At 42.4% G+C, this 27,689-nt stretch overlaps 1 protein-coding gene across 1 annotated transcript in view; it reads right to left on the bottom strand.

Moving 5' to 3' along the window:
- Positions 1-871: 871 nt before the first annotated feature.
- Positions 872-27,689, bottom strand: part of EGFR (epidermal growth factor receptor) — a 153,692-nt gene continuing 126,874 nt past the window's right edge. The window contains exons 16-28 of the mRNA XM_080942386.1: positions 25,523-25,564; positions 23,582-23,723; positions 22,298-22,420; positions 20,495-20,593; positions 16,341-16,526; positions 8,850-9,005; positions 7,928-8,003; positions 6,644-6,790; positions 4,536-4,633; positions 3,623-3,790; positions 3,260-3,307; positions 2,347-2,449; positions 872-1,722 (exon numbers count right to left, since the gene is read on the bottom strand). Of these exons, the coding sequence (XP_080798512.1) occupies positions 1,361-1,722; positions 2,347-2,449; positions 3,260-3,307; positions 3,623-3,790; positions 4,536-4,633; positions 6,644-6,790; positions 7,928-8,003; positions 8,850-9,005; positions 16,341-16,526; positions 20,495-20,593; positions 22,298-22,420; positions 23,582-23,723; positions 25,523-25,564 (1,750 nt within the window). The 3' untranslated portion in view covers positions 872-1,360. The remainder of the gene's footprint in view (positions 1,723-2,346; positions 2,450-3,259; positions 3,308-3,622; positions 3,791-4,535; positions 4,634-6,643; positions 6,791-7,927; positions 8,004-8,849; positions 9,006-16,340; positions 16,527-20,494; positions 20,594-22,297; positions 22,421-23,581; positions 23,724-25,522; positions 25,565-27,689) is intronic.

Genomic DNA, 27,689 nt, shown 5'->3' with positions numbered 1-27,689 from the left:
ACTTGGGGATGAATCCCTTCCCCCACTGCAAGCATCCATGGGAACACTGGTCCCCACCCCCACCCCTTCCACAAGCATCTATGGGAGTACTGTTATCATGTAACCTTCAAACAGATACTACATTCTACTCTGTTCTTAACATTCTCTCTCTTTTCTTTTTTGAAACCTGCAAACTAAGTCTACCATGGGCTGCCCCTTATTACACATTAGCCTAGACAATTTTTCTAAAAGGGAAACAAATGTTTGACAGCAATTTCCTAGGAAGAAACACATATCTCCAGTAAACACTTTTAAAATTAAAAAGATTTATCTGCTACGTGTGGTTTACACTAGTTTTAGGGCGTAGGGGGGTGAAAGCAAAGTGGAAAAGTTTCCCTTCTGTAGTCTCATATACATGCCTGAGCAGACACAATCCTGAGACTAAAATTTTGAGTTAAATTCTTCTATGGAATTTTGCATGGTTACTCCATTTTAGATAAAGGCTTTTGGTTTCAATACTGATAATTTGAATGGGCCTGAATGTGGAATCATGGTTGTTCTTTGTTAAGAATACTGGTTTTGTGTTTGTTTGTCTGTTTACTTCATAAACTGAAGATGGGAAAGCATATTACAGCTCAAAACAATAAACCAAAAAACACAGAAGGAAGTCTAATAGTCAGAAAACACTGGTAAACTAGCATGTGGTAAGTACCAGGGACGTATTTATACAAACAGTAAGTCCAAAGGGAAATTCTACCCCATCATTCTCCTCCCAACCCCAGGAAGTAACAAAGTGGCGTATCCTATTGTACTGCCATGGTTTAATGCTGTACAAGTATGGCCTGCTCAGGGCATTCAGGACTTCTTGAGTATTTAGATGTCTTGCCACGGAAGTGTCTTGATGCAGAGTTGGTGGAACTAACTGTCTGGTCAGTTGGTTCCAGGCAACTCTGTGTAACCCAGACTACAAGCAAGCTTCTTCCTCCTGGGAAGAGTGCATGGATCAAATCATTAGACAACAGGAATCCCCAAGTTCCCCCTGCAGCAAGTCCCATATGTCTGGTTTTTTCCCTTATGTACCTCACCATGAGGCAACCTTCTGTTCCAAACGGACAATGTTCCTGATGGATACCTTTTAGTAGACTCTTCACAGTTCGAAGATCAATAGATACCTTCAACTTCCCAAAGTGCTTTAGGGGAGGGGCCCACTTCTTGGCTCAGTGACAAAGCCCATCAGATTTATGCTTTACAACCAATCTGAGGGTTTGACATTTGACACAACATGGGCATGGCTGTCGAGAGTGGAGGTGTGCTGCCATGGCTTGGTTCTGGGCTTCTGGAAAGTCCAGACATTTTACAGCTGGTATGATGCCCCTTCGTGTCATGCTCCGATAAACTCACTGCTTGGAGGCGCCACCCGTAGATACTCTGCATTTTCAGCTGTGGGGCCCTTAAAGATGCCATTTGGCCTGGCTTCTTTGGGAAAGAAGTCCTGCTGGTAGTCAGGGTTGTCCAGGATCATTTGGTGGCTGCCTTTCTGGATCCAGAAGGAAGGACTTTCAAACCCACCACTGAGACAGGTAGGCTGGGCAGTGTTGAGATACTCAGGGTTGCTCACTGCATTGCTATGGGAATTTTGATAATGCAGGTCTCTTTCAGGAGCTGGATGCAAGGGTTGATTGTGATAAACAGGGTTCTGCACAGAGCCTGCTGGCCTCTTGGGAACAGATTGGTTTATATATTCTGAAATGAAGAAGAATGCACATGTGAGTTAGTAAAGCTTCATCCCAAGATCCAGAAGCAGAATTCCATGGCCCACTGTGAGTCCTGCAAGTATCCTCAGCAACACAACTGACATCCAAGAGCAAAGAAGTTCTGAGAATATATGGGGACTACCAAATAGCCTGTGATATTTTCTGTACTTCTCAAAGCAATGGGCATAAGTGGCTTTTGCAAGTTTAAAGGATGATGATGATGATGATGATGATGGTGTGTGTGTGTGTGTGTGTGTGTGTGTGTGTGTGTGATGTGTATAAATGAAAGAAGAGACACATGTATCTATCTTTTATACGCAGATGCACACACAAAATACATACATACATGGACACTTTCGCCACTTGCTTCCAAGCCAATAAACCTGCAAAAAACTCAGATGTGGCTTATACTTGTCACAGGCCTTGCAGCACGCCAAGTTCTCTCAGTTCCAATTTTTTATTCCCTTCACTGTGTCTATATATTTGCCACAGTCTCCACCTCAGGATATGGTGTGCCTCATTCTGGCACACCGGATGCCACAAATGACTTGCACCTGAGAAAGTGTCAATAGACACCAAGGCCCGATGACAGCTTCCTGAGTACGCTACTCACCGGGTGCAGGAAGGAAGGTGTCATCTATGCTGTCCTCTGTTATGATGCCAGTGGGGTCGGTGCTGTACCGCTGTAAGAAGATGTCGTCTCTGATTCGGCAGCTCTGTGGGCAGGAGAGGCAAGCTTACTCCAGTGGGGATTACTCAGCCTTTGCTGGAAAATACCTTCTCCTGTGTCTCATTATAATGCAGATTCAAGCTGTGTATAGTGACATAAGCTTGCTGATTTCAGACCTCTAGACATTGAGACACAGGGAACATGAACTCAAGGCCTGCTGGGCCACATAGTCAGAATCTCACACACAAGAGAAGCTGATTCAATGGAGTCAGGGAAGGTACATTTCTGACAAGCTCCAAAGTGACTCTTGGACAAGCAAAGTCCTCATCAGTACACCTAACAGAACTTTCTGTGGGGATGGTGATGCCTCCCAATCTGTGTTCCATCATAAGGCAGTCACATGCGACATGTGGCTACTGAGCACTTGAAGTGTGTGAGGAATTGAATTATATATTCTATTTCATGTTAGTTAAAATTGATCTACATCACTAGATGTAGCGGCTCCTGACAGCACAGCACAGGCAGTGACTGAAAGCGCTGTACTTCATCATGACCAGTATGACAAGGAAGACTAGTGCCAACAGCGGTGGATCCCCCACAGATCCTGCTAGTAGGTCTGGTGGAGACCTGATCACTGCATCTCTAACAGGTGATGCTGATGCTGGTTGCCTATAAACCACACTTGGAGTGGTCCTGTGATAAGTGAGCACTAATTGTTAGCCTTAGGATTCCAGTCAAAGAAGCCATTGGTGTAGAAAGGAATGTGCAGGAAGGAAAGTCAGTGTGATGTGGGCCAGGATGGTCATTTTTCCTGTGTAGCTTATTCGATTCTGGTTTATGCCATGTCCATACATACCCCATTTCTATTAATGCAAGCCACAGTGGAACTGTTGCTAGTTGCACTCTGGAAGAAAAGAAAGTAATGTTAGTCATGGTACATTGGTAAATTTTCATCCATTCCGGTGGATGCAGGAAGTGGATCTCATAGAGTAAAACTATTTCAAAGTGTTTAATGTGTTTTCTTGGAGAGAAGAATTTTTGCCTTAAATTATAGTTTTTTTTTTTTAAACTAGGCAAGTAAATAACTAAAACCCTTAGCCGTTGGTTTTTCTAGGTTCTGTTTGATTAAATTTTACCTCTTTTCTAAGTAAAATATAGAAAATAAAGAGTAAGTCAATTTAAATCAAGGGTGGGGAGAGGGAAGACTGAGACTGCATACCAGAGAACTCAGAAGCGGAGTCCGTGACGTGGATGGGCTGTTGAAGAAGCCTTGCTGTGGGATAAGGTACTCATCAGCATCAACTACATCTTCCATGTCCTCTTCATCCATCAGGGCTCGGTAAAAGTTGGAGTCTGTAGGGCTTGGCAAATGCATCCTTTCATCCCCCTGGTGCAGAGAATTCAATGTTATTAGAAAGGGCAATGGTGAGTGCTCTGCTTCCTGGCTATAGGAGTAAGGCCTTTATCAGCAGGTACCAACAGGTTTGCCAGTTAGGTTACACTATAACCCCTGTGGGAATTCTCATACATCCAGCTCTTCACCATGTCAATGTGTGGATACTTTGGACTGTAATAAAACACAGAAATCTCCTTAGTCTGACAGCCTCCACATAAAAAATGGGTTAAGAGAGAGGAGGAAAAAAAGCCGTGGGAACATTTACTGTCCAGTATGCAATGCTATGCAGTGTGTTTTTCACATACTAGTTTACTGAAGCTTTAAATTCGCAAGGACAAATGATCTTGATTCCATTCTCCCAGAATCAGAGCCAGGCCGATGGGCTGTACAAGGTGGTACAAGAGTGAATACGGAGTCAGGTAGAGAGAAACCATGTAGGTTGACAGTGAAGTCTTGCTTCTCTGTTTAGCAAAGCCAGGGCTCGAATTAGCCAAAATATGAGGTGACAATTGCACTGGGTACAGGTTGGACTGCTCAAATGCAATGGTGACTTGGAGTTGGGTGCGAGCCACCACATATCTCCTTGTAGTTCATTGTATCATCATAGAAGCAGCTCCAATGCACAGAAATATTTCTTAACAAGAAAATGTTCCACGGGCTGTGTTGGTCCAGAACAATGGCATCTGGAACAATTGGAGACATCTTGACCATGGAAGGACAAACTTTGCCCTGGTACCTGGATAACAAGGTAGCGCTGTGGGTCTCGGGCCATTTTGGAGAATTCAAGAATCAGCTCTCGGAACTTTGGGCGGCTATCAGCATCTATCATCCAGCCTGAGAAAGAAGTGAAGCAAAGCAAAACAATTAGAACCCCGGAATAAATGACAAGGATGGCATTATGTCAAGCGTTTACTGTATGCTGTGATCTTGCTAGACAAGGAGATAACGAAGGTGTATAATCTTTGTGAGCCTTGGCACATGAGCTGATACTGCTTAGTTTTTGAAGTCCATAAGAAGTTGTTGGAGAGACTTGTGCATTTATTCCTATCCCTATACAACAGTTTTCAGGCAGGGTAACAACATATATGCTATGTTTTTATAATTATCCTTACTGAGTAATCATTCTTGCATTGAGATCTTTAGTGACCACAGGGTATTACTGTGTGCAATCACTACTGAGCTACTTTGACTTTGGTATACCTCTGTGTTTTCTTTGTCCTAATCCACAGTCTTCCAAACTAGAAACCAGGTTGACTTTATAGAAACATCACTCCCTATCAGCTACCATTCATGCAAGTGATAAGGCTGTGTCCTATCTATCTATCTATCTATCTATCTATCTATCTATCTATCTATCTATCCATTGGTTGATCTACTGATCCATCGATTGATGAATCGATTGATCCATCTATTCATCCATCCATCCATCTAACTATGAATCGGTCAATACATCTATGTATCTATCAATGTATGTATGTATGTATGTATAAATTATTTAGCAGTTCTGGATACTGAACCTAGGGTCTCATAATGCTAGCACTTTCTGTGTAAAGATATATTTAGTAGTCACAATGATACATTGCTTTGCCAGTGATCTAAACATAGATCTGGCAATAGGGATGATAAACTGAACTAGAAATCCTTGTGCCTCTTGGGAATTTGATTTATTTTTTCAACTGGATATCAAACTGTTTTAGGTTAAACTGCTGTGTGACCTTAGACAAATCACGTAACCTTTCTGGGCCTCAGCTTCCTCAGCTGAAACCAAAGCAGTGTAAATAGACTAACTCTCTGGTCCAAAGTTCAGAGCTATACTGTTATTTATGTTAAAGCAGCTGTGTTGGTTAGATTTTTATCAACTGGAAATAAGCTAGAGTCATCTGGGAAAAGGAAACTTTAACTGAGAAAATGCTTCCAGTAGATTGGCCTGTCAGCAACATTTTTCTTTTAACCAATACAGATGTGGATGCAACATTTTGTTGATTAATGAGTTATGTGGGAGAGCCCAGCCCACTGTGGATGGTGCCATCCCTTGGCTGCTGTTTATCTGTTGTATAAGAAAGCAGACTGAGTGAACTAGGGACAGAAAACCAGTAAGCAGTGTTCCTCCATCGCTGCTTTAGTTCCTGACTCCAGCTTGCTGATTTGAGCTCTTGCCCTAGCTTCTCTTGATGATAGACAGTAAGCTGTAAGCCAAATAAAGCCTTTGATCTAGAAGTTGCTTTTGGTCAGTGTTTTATCCCAGAATGCAAACTAAGGCCATGGCTCTGTCATATTCCTGTGCTGTTTTTTATGCCAATGCTATCGTGTCCACGGTTACATTCAGAGCACACTTGTAGATTTGTGTGGGATAACAGCAATGATCCAAATGCACACTCCTAATGGGATTAACATGATTAACTGCTTTTCTGCAGGAGACCTTGTACAAATCCACTGTTTGAAAGATTTAAGCCAAAGCAGAAACATTGATTCTATCAAACTCCCATGGTTACTCACTGTTAGGCATTTTAAAACATTAAGTCTCTCTAGCAACAGGTCTCAAAATGTAATGTAACTTTGTAAGTTCATCAAGCAACTCAGCTAATAGAATATCTGGGAATAATGGCTTATGAAATACTTCAGTTTTGACTTATTTGCTTGCAAATATGAGGTCTGTATGCGTCAAGCAAGTGATTCCTGAAGAATTCTTTCTGGAGGTGTTTATGATGTTTCTGGAACTGTGCCCCTGCCTTGAAGACTAAAGCTATTTCTTTGGGAAATGAAGGCCTAGGCTATTTGTCTAAGAGCAGTTACATCCTTTCAGGCCCATCGACGTGAGTGTGGATGGTCACCCCAGTCACTCACACTTGACCATGATCATGTAGACATCGATGGTACAGATAGGTGGCTGTGGAAGGCGCTCTCCTTTCTCTAGGACAGATGAGATCTCACTTGCAGGGATTCCATCATAAGGCTTGGACCCAAAGGTCATCAATTCCCACACAGTGACTCCTGGGCAGACAGAACAGGCAAAGAAAGTCATTGCTTCATGAACTAATGGTTAGCATACCACCTAGTCTTTGTCCATTATTCTCGGAAAGCATTTTAAAACCTATGTTTCTATAGCCTTGAGCCATCGGTTTGACTACTGATTCCTTGGGTTTACCTTATACTCATGGTAGTACAAACAAGCAACTCATGAAGCCAGGTTGCAAACTTCACACCATTTGCTATATGATGTTCTTTGATTGATAGCTAATACAATCTGAGGTATCTGCTTCCATGAGGGAAAATGTTCAGGGCAACCTGAATTTGTGTTCCTCGATGATGACCACCCATGTCTAGTTCAGAAGAAAATATCCCTTTATCCTTTGAGGTTAGAGCTGAGTTTTATAATGACAATGTTTTCTAAGCTCTTCTTGAATTGCCCCAGGGGAAATTCAAGGACCAAGTAAGTGTCCTACCCAGGAACCAAGGACATTGATGGTGAGGCCACTGTAGCCTCAAGATAGGGAAGAACAAACAAGGGAGGTTTGGTTAGAGTGCTGTCCCTGTGAAGGGGAAGCATAATCCTGTGCATGGCTGTGCTGTATCTAGAAGAGTTGGGCCCTGGTGAGAAGGGTCTTCCTTAGGAACAAGCAGTAACTATCTTCACATCCTTATTTCCATTCTTACTTCCTCCCCACCATTATTCTCATGGTCCACCTTTGCCAAGCTTCTCTCTTCGACACAGACAGATGAAATCAAGCACCACATGAAACAACAGCCCTGGCCATCTCATAAGAAAACATTGTTTCCCCCATGAAACCTCATTTGCTATCTTCCTTTGGTTCATGTCAAGTTCACAGCAGGAGCCTATGTTTGCTTGACCTCTGCAGACAGAAGCTTAACCCACATTTGGGTCCTCTTCTTCCCCATGACCTTCCCTGCAGCATGTATTTATGGCTGTCTCCAGTGATACTTGGTGTGGTAGCTAAGCTTTATTTCGTTTGTCAGATTCTCTTAGTTCAGTAGACGGACAGCAACTCCGTTATTAATGCTCACTGTCTTGCAAGGCAACACTTGCATATCAGAGCATATAATGTCAATTAACAATAAGAGCTGGCTTAGCCTCAGTACAAATCCATTAGCGTCAGAGTTTTGACTCACCATAGCTCCAGACATCACTTTGGTGTGTATAAATTCGGTGTAAAATTGATTCCAAAGCCATCCACTTGATAGGTACCTTGGGACGATGAGAGAAAAACCAGCAAGAAGACTATTAGCTTACAGTTAAAATACTCAGTCTACATGTAATTACAGTTGATTAATGTGATGAATCAAGTGACCTTCCTGCTAAGCTTCAGGGCTATGCTCCCTCTCAGTAGGGGGGAGGGCTTAAATTTATCAGAGAGCAGATGAGTCCAGGAGTTACTCCATGAAAGCTGAGGCTGAGAACATTTTGGGCAATGGACTGCTTTGATGAAATGAGGCTGTGGTATTTCCCTGCAGTCCTAGCTCCTAGACATTGGGTATGTTTTCAGTAACCAAGTTCAAGGGGTTGAGAGTGCTATTTAGAGACATGCTGTCAGCATGATAGGAGAGCTGTAGTTGAGGATGGCTGGGGACTGGGGGGGTGGTGGTCTGGCAAGCCCGTAAACCCCTCACTGATGTGACAGAGATCTTGAAGGGACAAAAAACAACACAGAGGGAAGAGAGCCAGCTCTCTCCCAGGCAGTCCTGGCGTGAGTCATAGATTCACTGGAACTTTCAGGACAACACAGTTTGTTCAATATGAGTCTCAAGAGAAGGTGTTACTAAATTAGTGGCGCTATTTCCCAGCCGGTGGGTCATTTGAGAGGTGTTTTCCTCCTAGAGGAGGAGGTAGAACTCAACAGTTATTAACAGTCACCTGGAGAAGGGAACTGGTTCTCTTTAGTCTCCCTTGACTAAAGCCATTCACAAAGTAGAGGATGATCCTGACTAGATTCAGGTCATGGTGGTAGCTGCTGTGCTCCCACCAGACTCTGACAGGTAGGGGGATGGGTCTGGGCTGTCAGGAAATGCTTCCTGACTTACTCTCAGGACTTACTTTGCCCCCCTCTGCATGGTATTCTTTCTCCTCAGCACCAAGCAGTTTGGCCAGCCCAAAATCTGTGATCTTGACATGCTGTGGCGTCTTTACCAGTACATTCCTGGCTGCCAAGTCACGGTGCACCAAACGCCGATCTTCCAGGTAGTTCATGCCCTGAAACACAGAGGACCCTGCAGTGAGGGAGTGAACCATCCAGGGAATCACCAGGGTCATGGGAAGGTATCGTGCATGCACCTGAGTGAATGCAAGGTTAAGTTCACAAGAGTCTCTTGGTGGCTCAACACCAGGACTTTTGGCCTTTGTACTTTGCTTGACAGATGCTGCAACTTGCAGTTGGTAAACACTAGGTATTATCCAGAATTAATGACAACACACATGAAGGAAACTATGACCACACATGGTCGAGAACTTTTCTCCATCCAAATACACAAGTTGCAAGTAGAAGAGGCGAGTGGAAGAGTAAGGCTCAACTGTTGGGTGCAGACCTCAGGTTTCTGTTTCGACTACAATTTGCTACTGTGAGCCTCATGTGGCCTGTGTTTCAGCTCTATCCTTATTTAAAGGGGGTTAAAGCACCTCTCACTAGGCCACGGCAGGGTTGCTTGGTTGCCTTTCAGAGACACTTTTGTCATGCTCCTTGGTCTGTCATTTGTGAACCCCTCCCTGATAACAAAGACTTTTTCCAGCTTTACTTTTTAGTGTCTTTTATTTATTTTTAAAGAAGTATGGGAGCATTGAATATGGTTTACAAAACACTACCCTTTCTCACCACCTTCGCTATTCCATAATTCTGCTCCAATTGTAATCATCAATACAATACCAATAAACAAACACTGCTAGAAATATCTAGCACATTGATGCCAAGTGAATTCCCAGGAACACTCCCTGTGAAGTCTTTGCTCAGACTTCCTGGTGTCGCTGTTCACAGGCAGTTTTCCTCCCTGTGGGCTGATGGGCATCAGTTTTGGCCTCTACTCCTTCTGTGGTGTGGGATCGGCTGAGCCTGGCTCCCTTGGAGTTTACCTCCATGGAATCTGCTGATGCTAGTTTACCAGCAATGCCTTCTCTGTGCCAGACCAGGCTCTTCAGGAACCTCAGTTGATAGAGTCAAGTGTGCTGATGTTGGGTGTGTTTTTGTTCGCACCCCCTCTCCTCTATTTACAGACACAGCAGAGTTCTCTAGCCTGGGCAGTGGGCCCCCCATTTCCTACTTCCTATGAGAATGATGCTTCTGAACTTGCTGGCCCAGAGCTGACCTGGAGCAGTGCTTGTTGAAGACACCCTGGAAGTAAGTGAGATTTTTAGCCAGCTCTTCTTGTCCTAGTGTTTAGTTTAATGGAAGTACTTCCACTTTGGTATACTTTCAGTATACATACAGACAAGGTTCACCTTTCAAACTTTTGGGCAGACTGTTTCCTTATTTTTGTACAGATTATTATGTAAAAGATTATTGTTGACTTGATGGGCTGGGAGCAGAACCAGCCATCTCATGAAATTATATTTCCACGAGGACACTACATCAAATATCCAGCACTGACTTCCATTTTGAAAACCTGGGCTGCCTTTCTTCCCTTGGGAAATGCAATCCCTGCCCACGTCTTCTGTGAACATGAACTGTCCCCCTCTTCATCATATCACTTAGGAAATAACTATGTGTCTTAGATGCTCTTCAGGTCCTGTGTTTCTTTTTGAAGTTTTGCATTCACAAGGAAATAAAGGTGAAAAGTCCTCGTGTCTACTCAAGAGGATGCTGGCAGATTCTTCGCTGGACCAGCACTTCCAAAATAGGAATCGGCGAGGGATTTGAAGTGGAAGGCCAAGAAGGAGCAGAAGCTGAAGAAACACGTCCAAACACACAACTCACTTTCTCTTGTCTGGTTGAGCACCAGAAACTGCCTCCTGTCTCAGCTCCAGCCACCTTTCTGAGTTTCAAAGCTGTTACTCTGTACAAGCCTTTGGGGCTCTAGTATCTTATAAAAGTAAGGTCTCTACACATTAAATATGACGAACTTTCCCCTCTAGGAAAAGAGTGCTAACACTTGGCCTTCTGCCTGGGTAGGAGGTCCTCACTGGTTCCCTCCCTGTCCCACCTGGACACCACCATCTTTCACACCTGTCCCCTCCCCCTTTCTTTCCTTTCCTCCATCCTTTCCTTGTCTTACCCTTGCTGCCTTTCATTCTTCTCCTCCATGTCTTTCACTCTTTCTTCACAGTGGAAGCTACTGTGTGGGTGTTTCACAGACTAAGAGTGACAAGTCACATACAGTCTCTGTGCAGAGGACCAGTCACCTTTTCTCTTTCCTCCTTTGCCTTTGTCTAAAGCTTCTTGCTTTCTGTCCATTTATCACCCTTACAAGGAGGACTTGAGAGCTCATGTCAAAGCGAACACGATACTACCAGTACTGGCTCTTATGTAGCTGCTTTCACTGTTTAGCAGACTCAGGTGTGGTGGTGCATGCCCATGATCAGAGCATGTCAGAACTAAAGCCAGGAGGACCAGGAGTGCAAGGATACCATTGAATTTAAGGGCAGTCTGGGTTATTTGAGACTCTGTCTGAAACAGCAAAAAAATGTTCAGCACAGGTTTGGTTCATATTTTGAGCCTTTGTTAAAGATTGAGCCACTGAACGGTAGCAGCAGTGCCAGCACTGAGGATGCACAGCAGCCAACCTGGTGCCGCAGCCTGTCAGGGTGGGTACTTTTGGGATTAACTCCTTAGAGACCCAAGGGTTCAGATTTAGAGCAGGCTGCTTCCCACACAAGCTCTCAGTCTCCAGCTCCCATGGGGATTAGCCCTAACGTCCCCTGCTGGGACCTTTGGATGCAATTTGTCAGCTGGGCCAAAGCTGCTTGTGTTACCAAAATCAGAACAACCAAAGTTTAGCACTTGGTGGTGTGTGAAGCTACACTGTCACTGCATGAACCTGGTAAATCCGTAGAGCCCTGCAGCTCAGCACAAGCACAGGCTCAAGGCTTGAAAGGGACATCTTACTATAAACATAGCTTTCCTCAGAAAAAAAGCTTGAAAAAGCCAGAGGAGAGCTTGCATATTCTCTGAGGTCCACGGTTCAGAGAGGGTCTTACAAGAAGTAAACTGGGGACAGCGAGATTTGATCTATTGGAACCTAGACACAACTCCATCTTTTCACTCTGCCACACGCTTTCAAGGCAGTTCGAGATGCCATCTCAGAACCCAGCAGGGTTACATTTTAACTGGTTGCTCCAGATAAGAGCTGCGATATTGCTTATGAACTCTCTGAATCTAGACAGCGATATCAGCACTGGCCCCAGTGGGGCCTCTTGGAAGTCTCACTTCCTGATGCTTTTTACTTAATTGACTTTAACATATTTATTTTTGTCTCTTCGCTACAGGACAGCAAGAATGGATTTTGAACAGCTGAGGTTAGAAAGTGAGCTTAAGGAGTGGAACGTCGGCTTGAATCAGCTGGCCTAGTCGTCTGGCTCACAGGAATGTCAAAGGTCTTTATGGAACACTGTGTTGCCGAACAAGAAAAGACTGAGTGTAGTGAGTGACATTTGAAGACTGATCTCCCAAGGGCTGTATATCTCGAGTATCTTGGGCAAAGTTCAGAGAGGCTACTGCAGGATCCATTTCTGCCCTGCTCTAGAAACCAAGATAAGGATGATAAGCCCAGGCTTAGTGCCCCTCCCCCTTTTCCCATGGAAGTAGGGAGAGGAGCTGGGAGACATATGGGGAATGTTTCTCTGCTTTAAGTTCAGAATAAGAATGGTAGACATATGAGCAAGTGTGCAGGGTGTTCAATCCTCATTCTGATACTTGCTGGATTTTGGTGAACCCGCTTTTTACACTCATGTTGTAAAGAGCTCAGTTTATGTTTACTACTTAAAGGTACTTATGTATTTATGTATATAACTATTATAAATATAAATACTATATATAAAAGGAAGACTTTTTTAAATAATCAAAACAAAGCAACTAGTTGACCCTTTGAACATGGCCACTGCTGTGTTGTGCAGGTATTTATGAGATGTGTGCTTTGAAGACAAATGATCTTATGAATCCTTCGTTCTGGCCCACTGTGGATAAGAACGGTGGGTACATTGAAGCACTCTCTAATCTCAGACCCTGGGAGCTCCAAAGGTTATATGTAGAGAAGAAAATTCATTTTTCGCAAACATGTGAAGAATGTATAATTCTCTTATCATCTATCAGTCTATGCTAGTTTCTTCCCTAATAGCCACCTTCCTCTCTCCATCTTTCTTCATGTTTTCCACATTCCCCCTCCAGTCCTTCCTCCATCCTTCATTTTAGATTTTTTTTTTCTTTTTCTTTTTGGCAGTTTAGCTCAGACAAGGAACCTGTATAACCACCAATAGCTAGGAAACTTTTGAAACGCTTTTGTGGGTCACCAAAGATATTTATAAGGTAATAATTCCTACTTTGAATAGCTAGGACTTTAGTTTGTCCTGAGCCACCAAATGCATCTAGGAAGTTTTTCTTTGCTTTTGTAGAAGAAAAGCAGTTTAATATTGAGATATGTTGCCACTAACTCAGGAGCAAAGTTTTCTCCTTATCACCTGGGAAAACCCTATGTTCCTCCCCTTTGGGGACATGCCCTCTACCACTTGGTGAGTTCTATATGGCGGAGGAAGGCTTCCTTGTGGATTCCTAAGCAGGTGTACCGCAGGCAAACAAGGAGCTGCCCCAAATATGGAATGACTTCCAATAAAAATACAACAAGTAACAGGTGGAAATTATGATTAATTTTATGTAGGAAACTGTTTTAAGTGACAATACAACCTCAGAAATGTATTCAGAATTGCTGTTCAAGGAGGGGACTATCATGCTTTCAGAAGGATGGTTTTAGAAAACACTCAAACTTCCAGTGTAAACTGAAAGTTCACTGAAATTGTAATCCCATTTGTGTTTGGGCAAAATGCCTAGAGACTCTCTGTGCAGTCAGTGTAGTTTGTGTGTATAGCTAAGATGGAATGCAGGGACTTGCCTATTAGGTGGGCATTCTGCACTGAGCCATGCTCCATCCTCAAGAGGATTCTCTTTTATAGAAACTGACATGTTATGTCTCCAGGAGCCTCTGGTGACATGGGCATCAATAGCCATGCAAGAGAAGTTGGCCCAGGGATGTAGACTTCTGTAGTTCTACCCCAGTGTGCAGATGTATCAAGGTTTTACTGTCCAGTTGGGGAAATTGGTCCCAAACACAAGAATAAACTAGATCTTCCCAGAGGTTGGCATGTGGAAATAAATGAAGCAGAGTAAAAGAAAAATAAATGAATAAAATTTGAGAAAGGACTTCATCATGCCCTGCCTTAGGAAATTAGAAAATAGGAGAGGATTCAAGAATTCAGAAGTGAGGACCTGGGTAGGCCTTCAGACAGTATCCTACATCTATTACATAGCTGTTCTGAGTTAGCCAGAGGTCAGGTACTGAAACAGGTTGAATAGTGCCCTAGATTCTCATATTGATTTAGAACTGCAGAATAAAATTCTATTTGGAAATGGGATTATAAAAATCTGATTAGCTACAGATATTGAGATACATCTACCTGGATTTTGGATGGGCCATAAGTCCAATAATTGAGACCTCCTTTTAAAATAAGTACTTATGGATGCAATTTGATGTTTTTGTATGTGTCCCTGATATGGAGAAACTTAGACAAGCTAAGTGGCATAGCTGTAACCTCATCTCTTTGTAGTGAGAATATTTTAAACCTGCTGTCTTAGTATTTTCCATCTCAGTGACTGGCATTTTCATGTAAAAGTAGAGGGGCACCTGGACACAGAGTTGGGGGGAAAGTCAGATGACTAAAGAAGTATTGACTCAGCAATGCTGATACAAGCTAAGGGGTGCTGAGGACCCCAGAGGCTGAGAGGCAAGCAATGGACCTCCCAAGAGCCTTTAAATCCAGTGCCCCTAGAACATCCTCAGGTTAGACTGCTGGTCACCAGAACTATAAGGATATAGCCTTCATACTGAAAAGACACCAAATCTTTAGGGCCTGTTTTTGGTAGTACCAGAAAATAACTAACACAAGCAATTCACATTTAGCACCAACAGGAATCCACAGTAACTGGAGCACACATGATCCATTCTAGGACTATTGTCTTACACTCATAATTTAAACTTCCCCTATTCTGTGCAGAGCATCAAGACTGGACAATGGCAGAGGTCAGCACACATGGCCATACAAGCTGGAGCGGATTGGAGTGGTTCCAACTTCCCAGGTTGCAACTGAGATGCAGATGGAATAGCTATACAAAGGACAGGTTGTAGTTTGGATCACTGGGGAGGGGGAGGGGGTTGTCCCCTTTCCAGCATAGCCTATAGTTTCTTATCAGGGAGCAGGCCTCATCCTATGACAAAGCTCGAAGAAAGGTTGTCTCTTGTTATATATGCATGCAGTTGTGTCTCTGATAGAGATGTGTGAGGTGAGTTCAACTCATTCTCCTACATTCCAGGAAAAACTGCTGCCAACATGACCAGGGTCTGTATGCACTAAAAACTGGTCCAGATCTAGAAGCTCATTTGCCTCTGCTCCTGTTAGTCCCTTGTACATCTTATTCAACTGTCTAAAGAATATGGAAACAAAGACCAGGATTTACCACAAATTCCTTAAATTCAATCATGACAGTTACAGTCAGAGAATAAGCCACACTTTCCAAGTTTGGTGCCAAAATATGATGGAGGCAGGGCTGAGACTGTGATAGGGGAAATTTAAGATGAAAGTCTGAGCCTTAAGAGGCCTATGGATAGTTAAATACTTGATCTGTTGCTCTGTGTTTATCCTCAACCCTGTGGGTGGAGGAAGTATACAATCCCTCAGCCACTCTCTGGTTCACGAATATGCCTGTGATTGGGATACTGATGTAGCCCAAGCAGTGGCCTCTTTAGACATGTACACCAGGTTTGATGCTGGTCCTTACCCTGAGTACATGTCCACACCATTGTCATCTCCTTAATCTGGCTTCTGGCCCCACCCTGTTTTGCTGACTACTAAGTTCTAACTGAGGGAATCCACCACCCTGTCCCAGAAATCACCACAGTGTTCACAAAAAATAACTCTGGAGATACAAAGACAACATCCAGTATTGTTTTGTACCATGCACTGAGAAAACTGTTCATGTGAAATGGATAGATTTTCACAGTGAAGTACGTGGCCATTGGTTTGGTGCTCAAGCCAAACAATTGAATTTAATCTAAAATAAGGAAAGCTATATAGCCTGTATAGAAACACATACTTAGATCTTCTTGGTGAACCTAGGTCCCCGGAATGGTGAAAGTAATGGCTCTTCTCCCCTTTTCTTAGATCACCCTTGCTGCTTTTCTTAGCACACTTACCAATGATCACTGCCACCCCCAAAAGACAAGGGTGGAGTACAGCAAGTCAAAGCAATTTGTACTGTGTGGAACTATTCATACTGCTTCTGAAGCCTGACATTGGCTTTTTGGGTACTTCAGTGGGCAGATCTCCTAATGTGCTTACCTTTGCAATCTGCACACACCAGTTAAGTAGGTACTGGGAGCCAATGTTGTCCTTGTGTTCTCGGACATAATCCAGGAGGCAACCATAGGGCATGAGCTGTGTAATGAGCTGGACAGTGGAGGTCAGACAGATGCCCAGGAGGCGGCACACATGAGGGTTGTCCACACTGGCCATCACGTAGGCTTCCTACAAGGTAAGGACAACAGATGTATCACAATTGTTTCCTGGCTGATGGGAGAGGCACATGGGTCCCTTTCTGGGTAAAACAAAATTACCTTTTTTTTGAGTTTCCAAGTATGTTGTACTCTATACACAAGTGTCAGGTTATGCAAGACCATTAAATGTCAATACACTGTGGGAGGTAGATTCTTTTGGGTGTTGCATGGTAAGAGGAAAAGACCCAAATGGGATTTGCCATTGGCAAAAGCTTTGATGAAAAGAAAGAGGCATCTGAATCACTGTGATATTTCAGAGTTTATGAAATGCTAATATCTTCCTTGAGAAGACCTTACTCCCTACACTCCCTAGGCTAATGATGCTGTTATGGTTTTGTGGGATCAACGTTTGGATCTCAGTATGTCCTGGACGGTGGCTGGTTTGCTCACCACATCAGAAGTGAGCATGGCTCATCAGTAGTGTAAAGACCTTGTTTTGCAGGAGAGATCTCTGAGTCAGCAGGTATTCTAGAGGAAGCTCCCCATTCCCAACATGCAAGACTTGATCCAGACTGAACTGTGAACAGTGGCAAGAAATTTTGGTAAAGAAACAGGCACACAAAACCACTGTGAAGATCAACCAGAGAAGCATTTTCTATGTACAAGTTCCAGCCTCTGAAAGGCATATTCATACATTTGAGACACTCATATACACTCATACATTCACACATCCTTATACACACACACACTCACATACATACTCACACTGAAACACCCACACATTCATTCCTGCCCCAAGATCACACACATTTGCTTTCGGTGTATAAATCTGTTTTGCATTTTCTTTCCATTGCTTGGCCTAAATTTAAACTGGAAAGTATATGGGAAAATTATTAGGCCGTGGGATTGCCAGAAAAGCACAGATCACATCTCTCCTCTGGGTCTGGGAAGTTGTACAATCATAACAGCAAAGAAATCCTCTGGCTCTGCCTATTTTCTCGAGATGTGCTTGAGATTTGGGCACATATTGTATTCATTTGCAAGCGGGAGAAAAACATCTGCAAACTGGAGTGGTTCGAGAAGCTTGACTGCCATAGGCTGATGATGCCTGGGATGGGAACAGAGCAGGGGGTGTGGGTGTCGGGCCACACAGAGCCTGGAGCCCTGCCAGTTGGTCCTACTAAAATATGATAGGCAAACAGCACTGAGCTGTCACTTCCTGCCTACACCCAGCACAATGGGAGTGTTGTGTAGTCGTGTGCAAAAGTTAAAGTGAGCTTTGTTCGTTCCTGTTTATTTTGGAAGTTGGGAAGGTGCATTGTGAGCACCAGCAAATATGCCTGGTATCCCACAACAATCTTTGAACCAGCTGCAAGCAGGCAGCACTCATAAGGGAAACCCTGATGGCTCCTGTCCCAGTCTCACTGAAGGTTGGTCTGTCCCCAAGGGTTCTGTGACCTTGAAAGGCCACTATTTGTCACTATTGCTAATATGAGATTTGAGACTTTTCTTGCTGTCTTACTCATCTCTGGATTAGTTGTGTTATGAATGGGAGCAAAGGATTCCAGTAGATGCTACATTCTTGAGAGTCTTAAAGTCATAAATCTTAAAAATAAATGGTAAGGCTTGTGAGATGGTTCGCTGGGTGACAGCGCTTGCTATCGAAGGCTGAGTGCTCAGGTATGACCCCTGGAGCCTAAAGCCAGATGCAAGAAGAGAACCAGGTGCACAAAATCATCCTCTGATCTCCACAAATTTGCTGTGGTATATCCATCTCAGGGAATTCTCCTGTCCTGTACAGATGTTTATGACCTTACAAGTGTTCAGCCTAGAGTCCTATCTGTCAACCACACACCAACACATAACATATGTACACACATACACACATGCATGCATGACCACACATGTGCAAGTACACACACATACAAGCAGGCACACATGCATGCATGTACACTCACACACACACACACACATACACACACACACTTTTAAGAGAAATGAAAGTATAGGGACCTATGAAATTTAAATGTCCTTGCCAGTTAACTAAGTCACTAAAATCCATGCCAGGGGAGCTGAACCACAGAGAGTAGGGTTACAGGAACCATTTACAATTACATGCTAGTGTTTAAGAAGCACGCTAACTGAGGGCTGTTCTTGTGGCAATTCTGACCGATGTGCTACTCAGTGCCCTGTTGAAACTGGCCTTAGAGTCACCAGTTTTGCTTCCTTCAGCAGAAAGTAGTTCCTCTGTGCTCCTGCCACCACTGCCCCTTCAGGAAACAGCACATGGCCCTGTGTTGAATGATGGACTGAATGTCTGTCGGACCCAGCCTTTTGTAAGCAACCTAGAGATCATCTTCTGTTAACTGCTGCAGCCACAACAGCTGACACACAGGGAGAAGCCCAGAGGTGACAAGAATCAAAATTCAGATGGGGGAGCAGGGGAAAGGGGCCAAGGAGAAAGAGCAGAATGGGAGCCTTCAGATGAGGGGTGCACTTGGCTACTATGGCTTTACTTCTTCTTCCTCCGAGGTCCCCCAAAGCAGACCTCCAGCTTCTCTTCTGGAGCACAGTTATCATTCAGAATATTTCCAAACCATCTCTACGCTATCACTTTATCAACAGTGCTCAGATCCACATCACTGGGTATAATTTATTAGTGCATCCAGAAGGAATTAAAGCATGAATTAAGGGAGCAAGCCTGACTGTATGATTTTTCTTTTTAACAAATATAAGTGAGAGGCTGTAATAAAAAGTCTTTACAGGCACCTGGCTACTTGTCCTTGGTTATGTTAATAAGAGTTGGCATTGATTGTAAACTCTAAAATAAAAGATAATCTTGCTTGACAAGTGTGTTGCCAGCATGCATGATTTTCTGTGACACTGCATTCATAAATCACTTCTCATTAGCAATGTGCAATGTGGAGCTCCCCAGAGCATTGCCTTATTCAACTGCCTGTCTCAGGATAGGTGTAGTTTCCAACATCTCATTTGGACACCCTGGCAGATACCAAAGTGGGTTCTATCTAGTTCCGAGATGGTCTCTTTGTATTACCTTCTTTATAGCTGGGTTTAGCCCTATCATGGGTTAAGAAAGTTAGAAAAAATAAAGGTAAATTTAGTAAAATCCAAAGTAAAAAGGTGTTCTTGTAGAACATCCTAAATGCTCCAGAAAGTAGCAGAAACAAGAGGGAAGTGATATTTAAATTTGTCGGGAGAGGCTTAGAAAGTAAGATAATGGTCTAATAGGCTCCGTACTGTTGATGTTTGGCATCTTTTATAAAAGCCATTGAAAAGACAGCTAACAGACCCAAGTGAATGCTCGTTTCGAATATTGTGACCCTAGTCATAGAAGTCTGAACGACTTTCTTTATGTCCCCATCCCCTCATGTGTAAAACCTGTGCTGTGGTTGCATCTTGCAGTCACTGTGGTAACATATGTTAGGATGTAAGCATCAAGACTGGCCCTGGGAGAAGTATGTTAACTATGAGCTTTGATTCATTGGGGCTCAGGGGTAGAGTAAGTCTTGGCAGGAGCTGCACTTTCTATATCAAGAAGGATGAAAAGAGATTAAAACTGATTGTTTTTGATATAATGATGGAAAAGCTTAGAACGGAGCATTGTGATGCAGAAGACAGAATGGGTGGTTTCTGAAATGAGTGCACTTGACTTTTATGGCTTTACTCCTTCCTCCTTCAATGTCCCCCAAAGCAGGTCTCCAGCTTCTTTTCTGGAACACAGTTATCATTCAGAATACTTCTAAACTGTTATGTTATTACCTTAAAGCAATGCTCAAATCCACATTATTTGGTGTAATTTATTAGTGCATTCAGATTTTTTGGTGTAATTTATTAGTGCATTCAGATTTTTTGGTGTAATTTATTAATTAGTGCATTCAGAATGAATTAAAGCACGAACTAAGAAAGCAAGATTAGCTATCTAAAATCATGGTTAGCGAGACTAAAATCATGGTTAGCGAGACATAAAAGGAAACTCACATCAAGGATTTCCTTGTTGGCTTTTGGAGATGTCGCTTCTCTTAACACCTTGATGGCCACAGGGATTTTCACTTTCTCACCTTCTGGGATCCAGAGACCCTGAGATCAAGAAGAGGGCTGACATTAGCCTGAAATCATCATGGCAGCGACATGAGCCTTGAGAACGGGATACATTTTTACTAACGATCTCAATCCTCAAGGGCTCTCTGCATTACAATGCTGAGATATTTGAGATATCAACAGCTGAGACTCTTGATATCTCAGAGGTTCTTAGGTCTTGAGTGCTGAGAATCTAAATACTTTTTTGATCAAAACAGACGAACACCATTCCATATCAGAGAAGCCTCTCTTGTACAGCAAAGGGACACTATCACAGAAAACCACAACTGGACAAAATGCAAGGGATCAACTGAGACTTTTTCAGAGGAGGTGCCAGTCATATCGTGAAGAGCCACAATACTAGAAGGTCTGCTGGGAAGCGATTTTTCCTAGAAATGGCTGCGTTAACAAGTTGAGAACATTGCGATGCCAATGGGCATGCTAAGATGGAAGGGGGAAATTTCATGAGATTCTACCCTGGGGGTAACTAATGACTGCAGAGAAGAGGAGAATTAGCTTCTCCAAGAGATGTGTCCCCTCATTGGTTGTCTTGTGCAGAGAAATAAGCCCTGCTTGAAACCACATACATACAAACAACAAAAATGGCCACTACTGGTTATATTTACATATTTGTGCAGATATACATATGTGTATGTTTGATAGACATAATGAAAAAAGAGCCATTAACTTAAGCATAGGAGTCATAGGAAAGGGTGGAGGAAGGGTGCTTGGGAAGGGAAGAGGAAGAAATGGGAGTAGAGAAAGTAATATAATTGCATTTCAAATATTTAAAAGAGTCATATAAAACTCTCCAGGGTTTTTATGCCCCATGCCTACAATTGTAGCCCTCGAGACATCATCGAAAGATGACTGAGTTTAAAATCAGTCTGGGCTACATAGCAAGAGCCTGTCTCAAAAAAAAAAAAAAAAAAAAAGCACCAAAAAGTTGCATGCTTGAGCTAGTGCAATGGTTTGAATGAGAACTCTCCTCCATGGCCTTGGATAATGAATACTGGGTTCCTAGTTTGTGGCACTGTTTGGAGAAGTTTGGATGGGGCACTGCTGCTTGAGCAAGTACATCACTACAAGGGTGCTATGGGGTTCAAATTTACACAGTATTTTTGGTCATTCTTACTGCTTTGTGCTTGCACTTGAAGATGGGAGCCTGCAGCCTGATGTCCTGCTTCCTTACTGTTATGGACTCTAACAGCATTCTCTAATGGATTCCTCTGGAATCATAAGCTAAAATAAAGGCTACTATAAGTTGCCTTGGTCATAGTGTTTGATTACAGCAACAGAGAAGTAACTGATACAGCTAGTTAGAAATGTGGTGTGTTATCATTCAGAATTTGAACTGGAATCAGACTTTATGAAAATTGGATCTAGAAAAGAAGATTGAAATGCTCATTTCATGATTTTTTCCTAACAGTTCAAGAATAGTAGTCCCAATATGTCTCTATCTGCTACATTCCCAGTCTATGCCTCTACTGTGGTCTATGAAAATGTTTTGAATTTCACAGTAATAACTAAAAATAAATTTCTTTCAATAGCTTGGGGGAACACTAATTCCTACACCTTCAATAGAACAGGTAGATGTTGATTTAAAAAATAACTGAATAATCTGATTTACTCCCTCAGGGCTGGAGAGCACAGCAAACCCTGGTTCCCAGAAGCCTAGTATAGACCTGTCTCCAGGAACGTTACCTTATACACTGTGCCAAATGCTCCCGAACCCAGAACTTTGGTCTTTTTGAATTCTGTTTCCTTTAATATCCTCAATAGGGCTTGGTTTGGAGCTTCTCCGCTGGGCGTAAGAGGTTCCACGAGCTGCAAAGAAGGGAGGATACCTGAGATGCTAGCACCATATTCCACAACGTGTGACAGGTACAGTAGACTCACTCAGATCAAGAGTGTCTGACAGCTAATAGCATGTGGCCATGCTGTGTTCAAAGGATCAAAGTGTTCAAAATAATCAATGGATATCTTCTTTTAGCAATATACATTATAAAGTAATATCTACATACTTAGTACACACTTAGTACATAATTAATATACATTAGAAGCACAGATCCTCTATTAAAGGTGTTTAATATGATAGCTACATTAGAGGACTGCACTTTCCATTTCTGTTTTAATTGAAATACAGTAGCAAGAAAAATGCTATATCATAACCATTTGGGCCATCTCTGCAGCTCGCACTACCTCCACGCTTATGAAGGACAAAGGCTTCATAATGCAGTGCCAGACACAGGTTCTGTGCTAAGGGCTGTGAAGCCTTAGACCCATGCCATAGAGATGTCATAACAGAGCAGTCACCATATGATTTCAAAATTTCTCTTTGTGTTTCTTTTCCTAGTACATGACCAGGAGCTACCCTGCAGGCAGGCTTCCACTAAGCTTTGTATTTAGAAAAAAAACTGCATTAAAACATATATGCTTTGTTACATGAAGATTTCCAAATATATCTAATTGTGTATGATTGGACATTTTTGATTCACCATAACTTAAAATTAATAATGACAATTACATATATGTTATGGTTTGGGCAAGTGTCTTTCAAAGACTCATGTGTTAAAAATGAACCATGAATGATGACATTGGGAAGTAGTGTGGCCTTATGAGGCTGGGACTACTGGGGTGACTGGGAACAAGGTCTAGGAAGGATGTTGCCTCATAGCTCCATTTCCCTGGCATTAGATGAGTTAATGTGATACATCATGCACTCCTGTTCAAAGCCCAAAACGATCTTGCTGACCCAGAACCTCTTAAAACCATGAGTCAAACGAACCTTTCTTCTTCAAGCATAGATTATCATGAGTATTTGTTATAGTGATAGAAAGTTAGGACAGCGTCTAATATATGAAATTCCACATTACAGATTCTCAATGGAAGGTTTTTTCTCCTCGACAGCAATTGATGGTAATGAGGATATTATTGATGGTAATGAGGATATTATTGGTCCAGGGGTAACCAGGCCTCACTGCTCACCTCTCTCTCTTGAAGCAGGCGACGTAGTGTACGTTTTCGGACAATGTGACGTCTACGCATGAACAGGCCAATCCCAAGGGCCACCACCACTATGAAGAGGAGGCCACCCACAATCCCAGTGGCAATAGATGGGAATGTCGGCCTGGAGTGAGAGACAAGAGAAGGTAATATGGGCATTCCACTCATGTCCCGCACCTTTTGATACAGTGATAACATTTAATTATCTCAGAAATTCGGATATGGGTGGCTTATATGGGGGAATTGACAGGCAGTTCCAAGGCAAGGTTTTCAACATTTTTAGCTTCTCAGCCTGAAATCACTTTCCTTTTCTGCATTTAAGATAATTGAGGTCTCAACTGAACTTCTCTGATTATTATGACTATTTTTAAAGTCTTTTGATAGAGAAAATATTAATATAGAATTCAGAAAACAGTCCAAGATAAGGATACCAGTTTTAACGTTTTAAGCATGTCATACATGAGTACAGTATTTACTTTATTACTACTCCCCCCATATATACATAACTAGCTGTGTCCATTTAGTATTGCTGGTAAGTGTATGTGTTTAGGGCTGATCACCTGAAATTGGAAAACCTATCAGGGGCTTGCCTATGGAGAAAATTGATTCTCCCCCTTAGCAGACATTAATTGCTTGTAGCTTTTCATCCAGTGTTGGGCTTTTTTGAGCTTTCCAGTAATGCCATTGTGCATGTGATGTTTAGACAATGCTATTTTTGAGAATTCATGGGTGCAGCCTTCCTTCATATGTAGAAGACACTAACAGCGCACATCCTGGTTCTCTGACTCTTACCATCTTTTTACCCTCTCTGCCATGATGTTACCTGAACCTAGGTGTAAGGCACATTAGTATAATTAAAGCCCGCTTTTTATATGAGCCTGAATCTTGTCCTTTCCAGGAGAATATATATGCAGTTAAATAAAAGTCAGGTATTTTCCTGTCCTAATTAAATCAACTGTACATCATGAAATGGTGATTTGCAACATTTCTTTCTTAGGGATAAAAGTCATCTCTTGAGCTATAGGATGACCTCCTATTAATAAAATTAATGAGTTTTCACCAATGAAACTGCTCATTAGAATATATGAGTAATGATTTGTTTCAGAAGTATTGAGAAGCCACAGTAGCAAAAGTAGGTAGTTTAGAAAAGGAAGTCATTGGTAAAGAAATGATTGCAAAGAATAGTCACCGACGCTTTTAAAGGTGGGAATTGTATAGAAAACCATTTCAGGAAGTCTTGGAGGCTGTCTAGGAAGGCAAGGGACCTTTTACTGAAGAAGTATCCTTAGAAACTCAGACGGGAGACAGAATTCAGAACACTTCCAGGCCCGAGACGAGGCTTTACTTTATTTTGCTATTTCAGTTGATGGCAGAAGGAATCAGCTACCACAGCATGAGGTTAAGGAAGAGATGGTAAGGGAAGGGATCTCTGCAGACATGTTCATCACTGGGATATAAGCCTGAGCATCAAGCAGTCATTTTGTAGACAATTTCAATCCTGCACTGGCTGCTGGCTGCTGATACCACTGTTCCACGAATGTTCCTCAGGGCAGCACTGCAGTCAATAGTCTGAACTGATCAGAAGCAAAATGATGAGGGGCATTTACTGGCTTTGCTGGGCAACATGTTTCCACAAGAAAGAAAAGAGAAAATGCCCCCACAGTAAAGCGGTTGTGTTTGCAGAAAGAGATACATAGAAAGGATGGGCTGGACCATAGTTTCGCTTCTTGTGAAGCTAGCACTAGCGCTGTCCATCATTTCTGCCTCCACTGACCAACAAAATGGACCCAGGGCAAGAGGTCAGACCTGATAACTATGGCTGGCCCAGAGAATTTGGAAGAAACTGGAAGGTGAGAGGAAAATTAAAGATGGCTTCTGGTCTTAGATTCCCAAAGGCCTATCAGATCTAGTCATTGAACGTACCCCTCTGGTGGTCCACATCCTTGAAGACTTGGCCCAGTACATCTGTAGGAAAAAAAACACATGGCTTTTTCATTCTTCTTCATTGGCATTGGCTTGATAGTTTTCTACAGTAAGTCATGAAGCAATAGTGGTAAATCACTCTTGTATATCTATAATCATGGTGATTTCAGAATTGGGTAGTTACTAATGTATTTTCTGCACATTAATTCAATTGCATAAAACAAGATTTGTTCATTTAGTCAGAAAATAATTTCTGAGTGACAGGCATCACATAGCCTTCAATAAATCAGCCAGGTCATTACTGAAAGGTAACACCATATATAGTTGCCATACAGCTAGTACCAAATGTCAGAATGAATGGGGGGGGTGGTGGGCAGTATGCTAAAGACACCCTAAATACTCTGTTTCTACTACTTGGGACTGGAATTGGTTCTAATCACTACCTTCTATTTTTCTTGGAATTTGAAGGCTTAGCTCTCTGACTAAGCCATCTGCAATGGATTTGGCCCTTCATTCATAAACCAAATGTGCTGGTATCATATCTATAAGCTGTGGAATGTAGCAGAAGGCCTTCTAGGTACCCAAATAGAACATCAAAGAAAGTGAGGAAGCATTCTCTAATGTCAGTTAGACTCTGCTTACATACAGTGTCTGGTGGTTTGCTTATTGTTGAGTGTGAAACACCAGGAGCTCATGCCTGCTGAGGGGATTGTCAGTTTGACAAGCTGGTTGATTTCATACAGCCTCTGAAAGTGACACTGGACAATTGCCATTGATTGTCAACAGGAAGCTGTGATCAGTGAGCTCAGAGGGAAAGACAAGCTAGTTCACTTGTAGCAGGATGATCAACAGGGACAGTGGAAGCTCAGACAATGCATCACAAGAGTAAGAAACCCGCAGGAAGGCTGACAGTGACACCTTTGCCTTTGGACTCCCGGTGGCAAGCCGAGGTCATACTGGCAACTTCTGTCATATTCTGCTTCCGATTCAACTCTTTCTTTTATTGCAAGAATTTTATAACTATAATTGTAGTGACAGATTCATGGGAACATGCAACTAAAATGGGCAAATTCTTGTGGGATCTTGTCTAATTTAACAGGACAAAAAATTTCAAGAAATGTCCCTTTTCTGATTAATGTAACAATAAGGTTCAATTTAAAGACAAATGTGCCTCCAGTATCCCTTTCCATGCTGAGGTGACCACATCTGTGGCTCTTGAAGTTATGTAGGTTCCTTATGCTGTAGTTTGGCTTCTAACATGGCTAGGTCATAAATTGTGACAACTGCTGAGTCCTATAAAATCTTTCCTTCCCCATGAAAATAGGAAAAACACTACTTTTCCAAAACTTAGAGGGCTGGATGTCAGATGACATATACATCATAAATACTTAAGTGAGGGAAGGTGTCTTCATTTCCAGTTGTCCTAATCAACATTTCACATCTAACAATCCATTTTCATCAAAAACTTTCTCTGTAATTCATTACTTTAAGTACGGGCAGTAATAACAAGATTCTCTAAAAGTACACGTGCCTCATCTGACTTAAAAGAATTAGGAAGAAAAATCTTTAAAAAGTCAGACTAAATAAAAAAATTTAAATTTACATTATGAACAAATTCCATCTTTCTGTTCTTGAAAACTATTTCTTATTCAAGGTAAGAGCACATCCTAATAATTCTTCCTGCCCAGTGACCTTTAGGGTTCCCCTTAAAGCCAACAGTACACGTTTATTGGTGAAAACATACATACATACTTATCTCCAAAATAGAGAAGAGGGGAGATGTTAATTTATTGTATACAGCTCAGGCAGTTACACTTTAGGGAGTCTGCTCCAAAATTGCTTATGCAAGAAAAATGGGCTAGTTTAGAAAGGAGCAATGCATAATTACCGTAATCTTGGCAGAGGATACAAATGGGATGAAGTACCCTGCGAAGTGACGCAACACACGGGAAACTGGACAGTGTTAAATTACTACCACAGAGGTGGCGAGTTCCAAATCCACCTGAGTTTCAGAAGTACTACTTTAAAAGACTCTTTTCCTTATTAGGATAACTGGAGTTGCAGACCAGTGGCCAAAGCTATTCCTAAGGTTGAAACATTGCTATTCTACCTGTCACCATTGTATCTCAAAAGCTGACTTCAACTATCATTACTTCTGATATTATTC

This window comes from Micromys minutus, assembly GCF_963924665.1.
Source record: "Micromys minutus genome assembly, chromosome: 1".
Classification (NCBI taxonomy): domain Eukaryota; kingdom Metazoa; phylum Chordata; class Mammalia; order Rodentia; family Muridae; genus Micromys; species Micromys minutus.
Note: the sequence above shows the minus strand (reverse complement) of the source record. Positions and strands in the feature narration are given on the sequence as shown.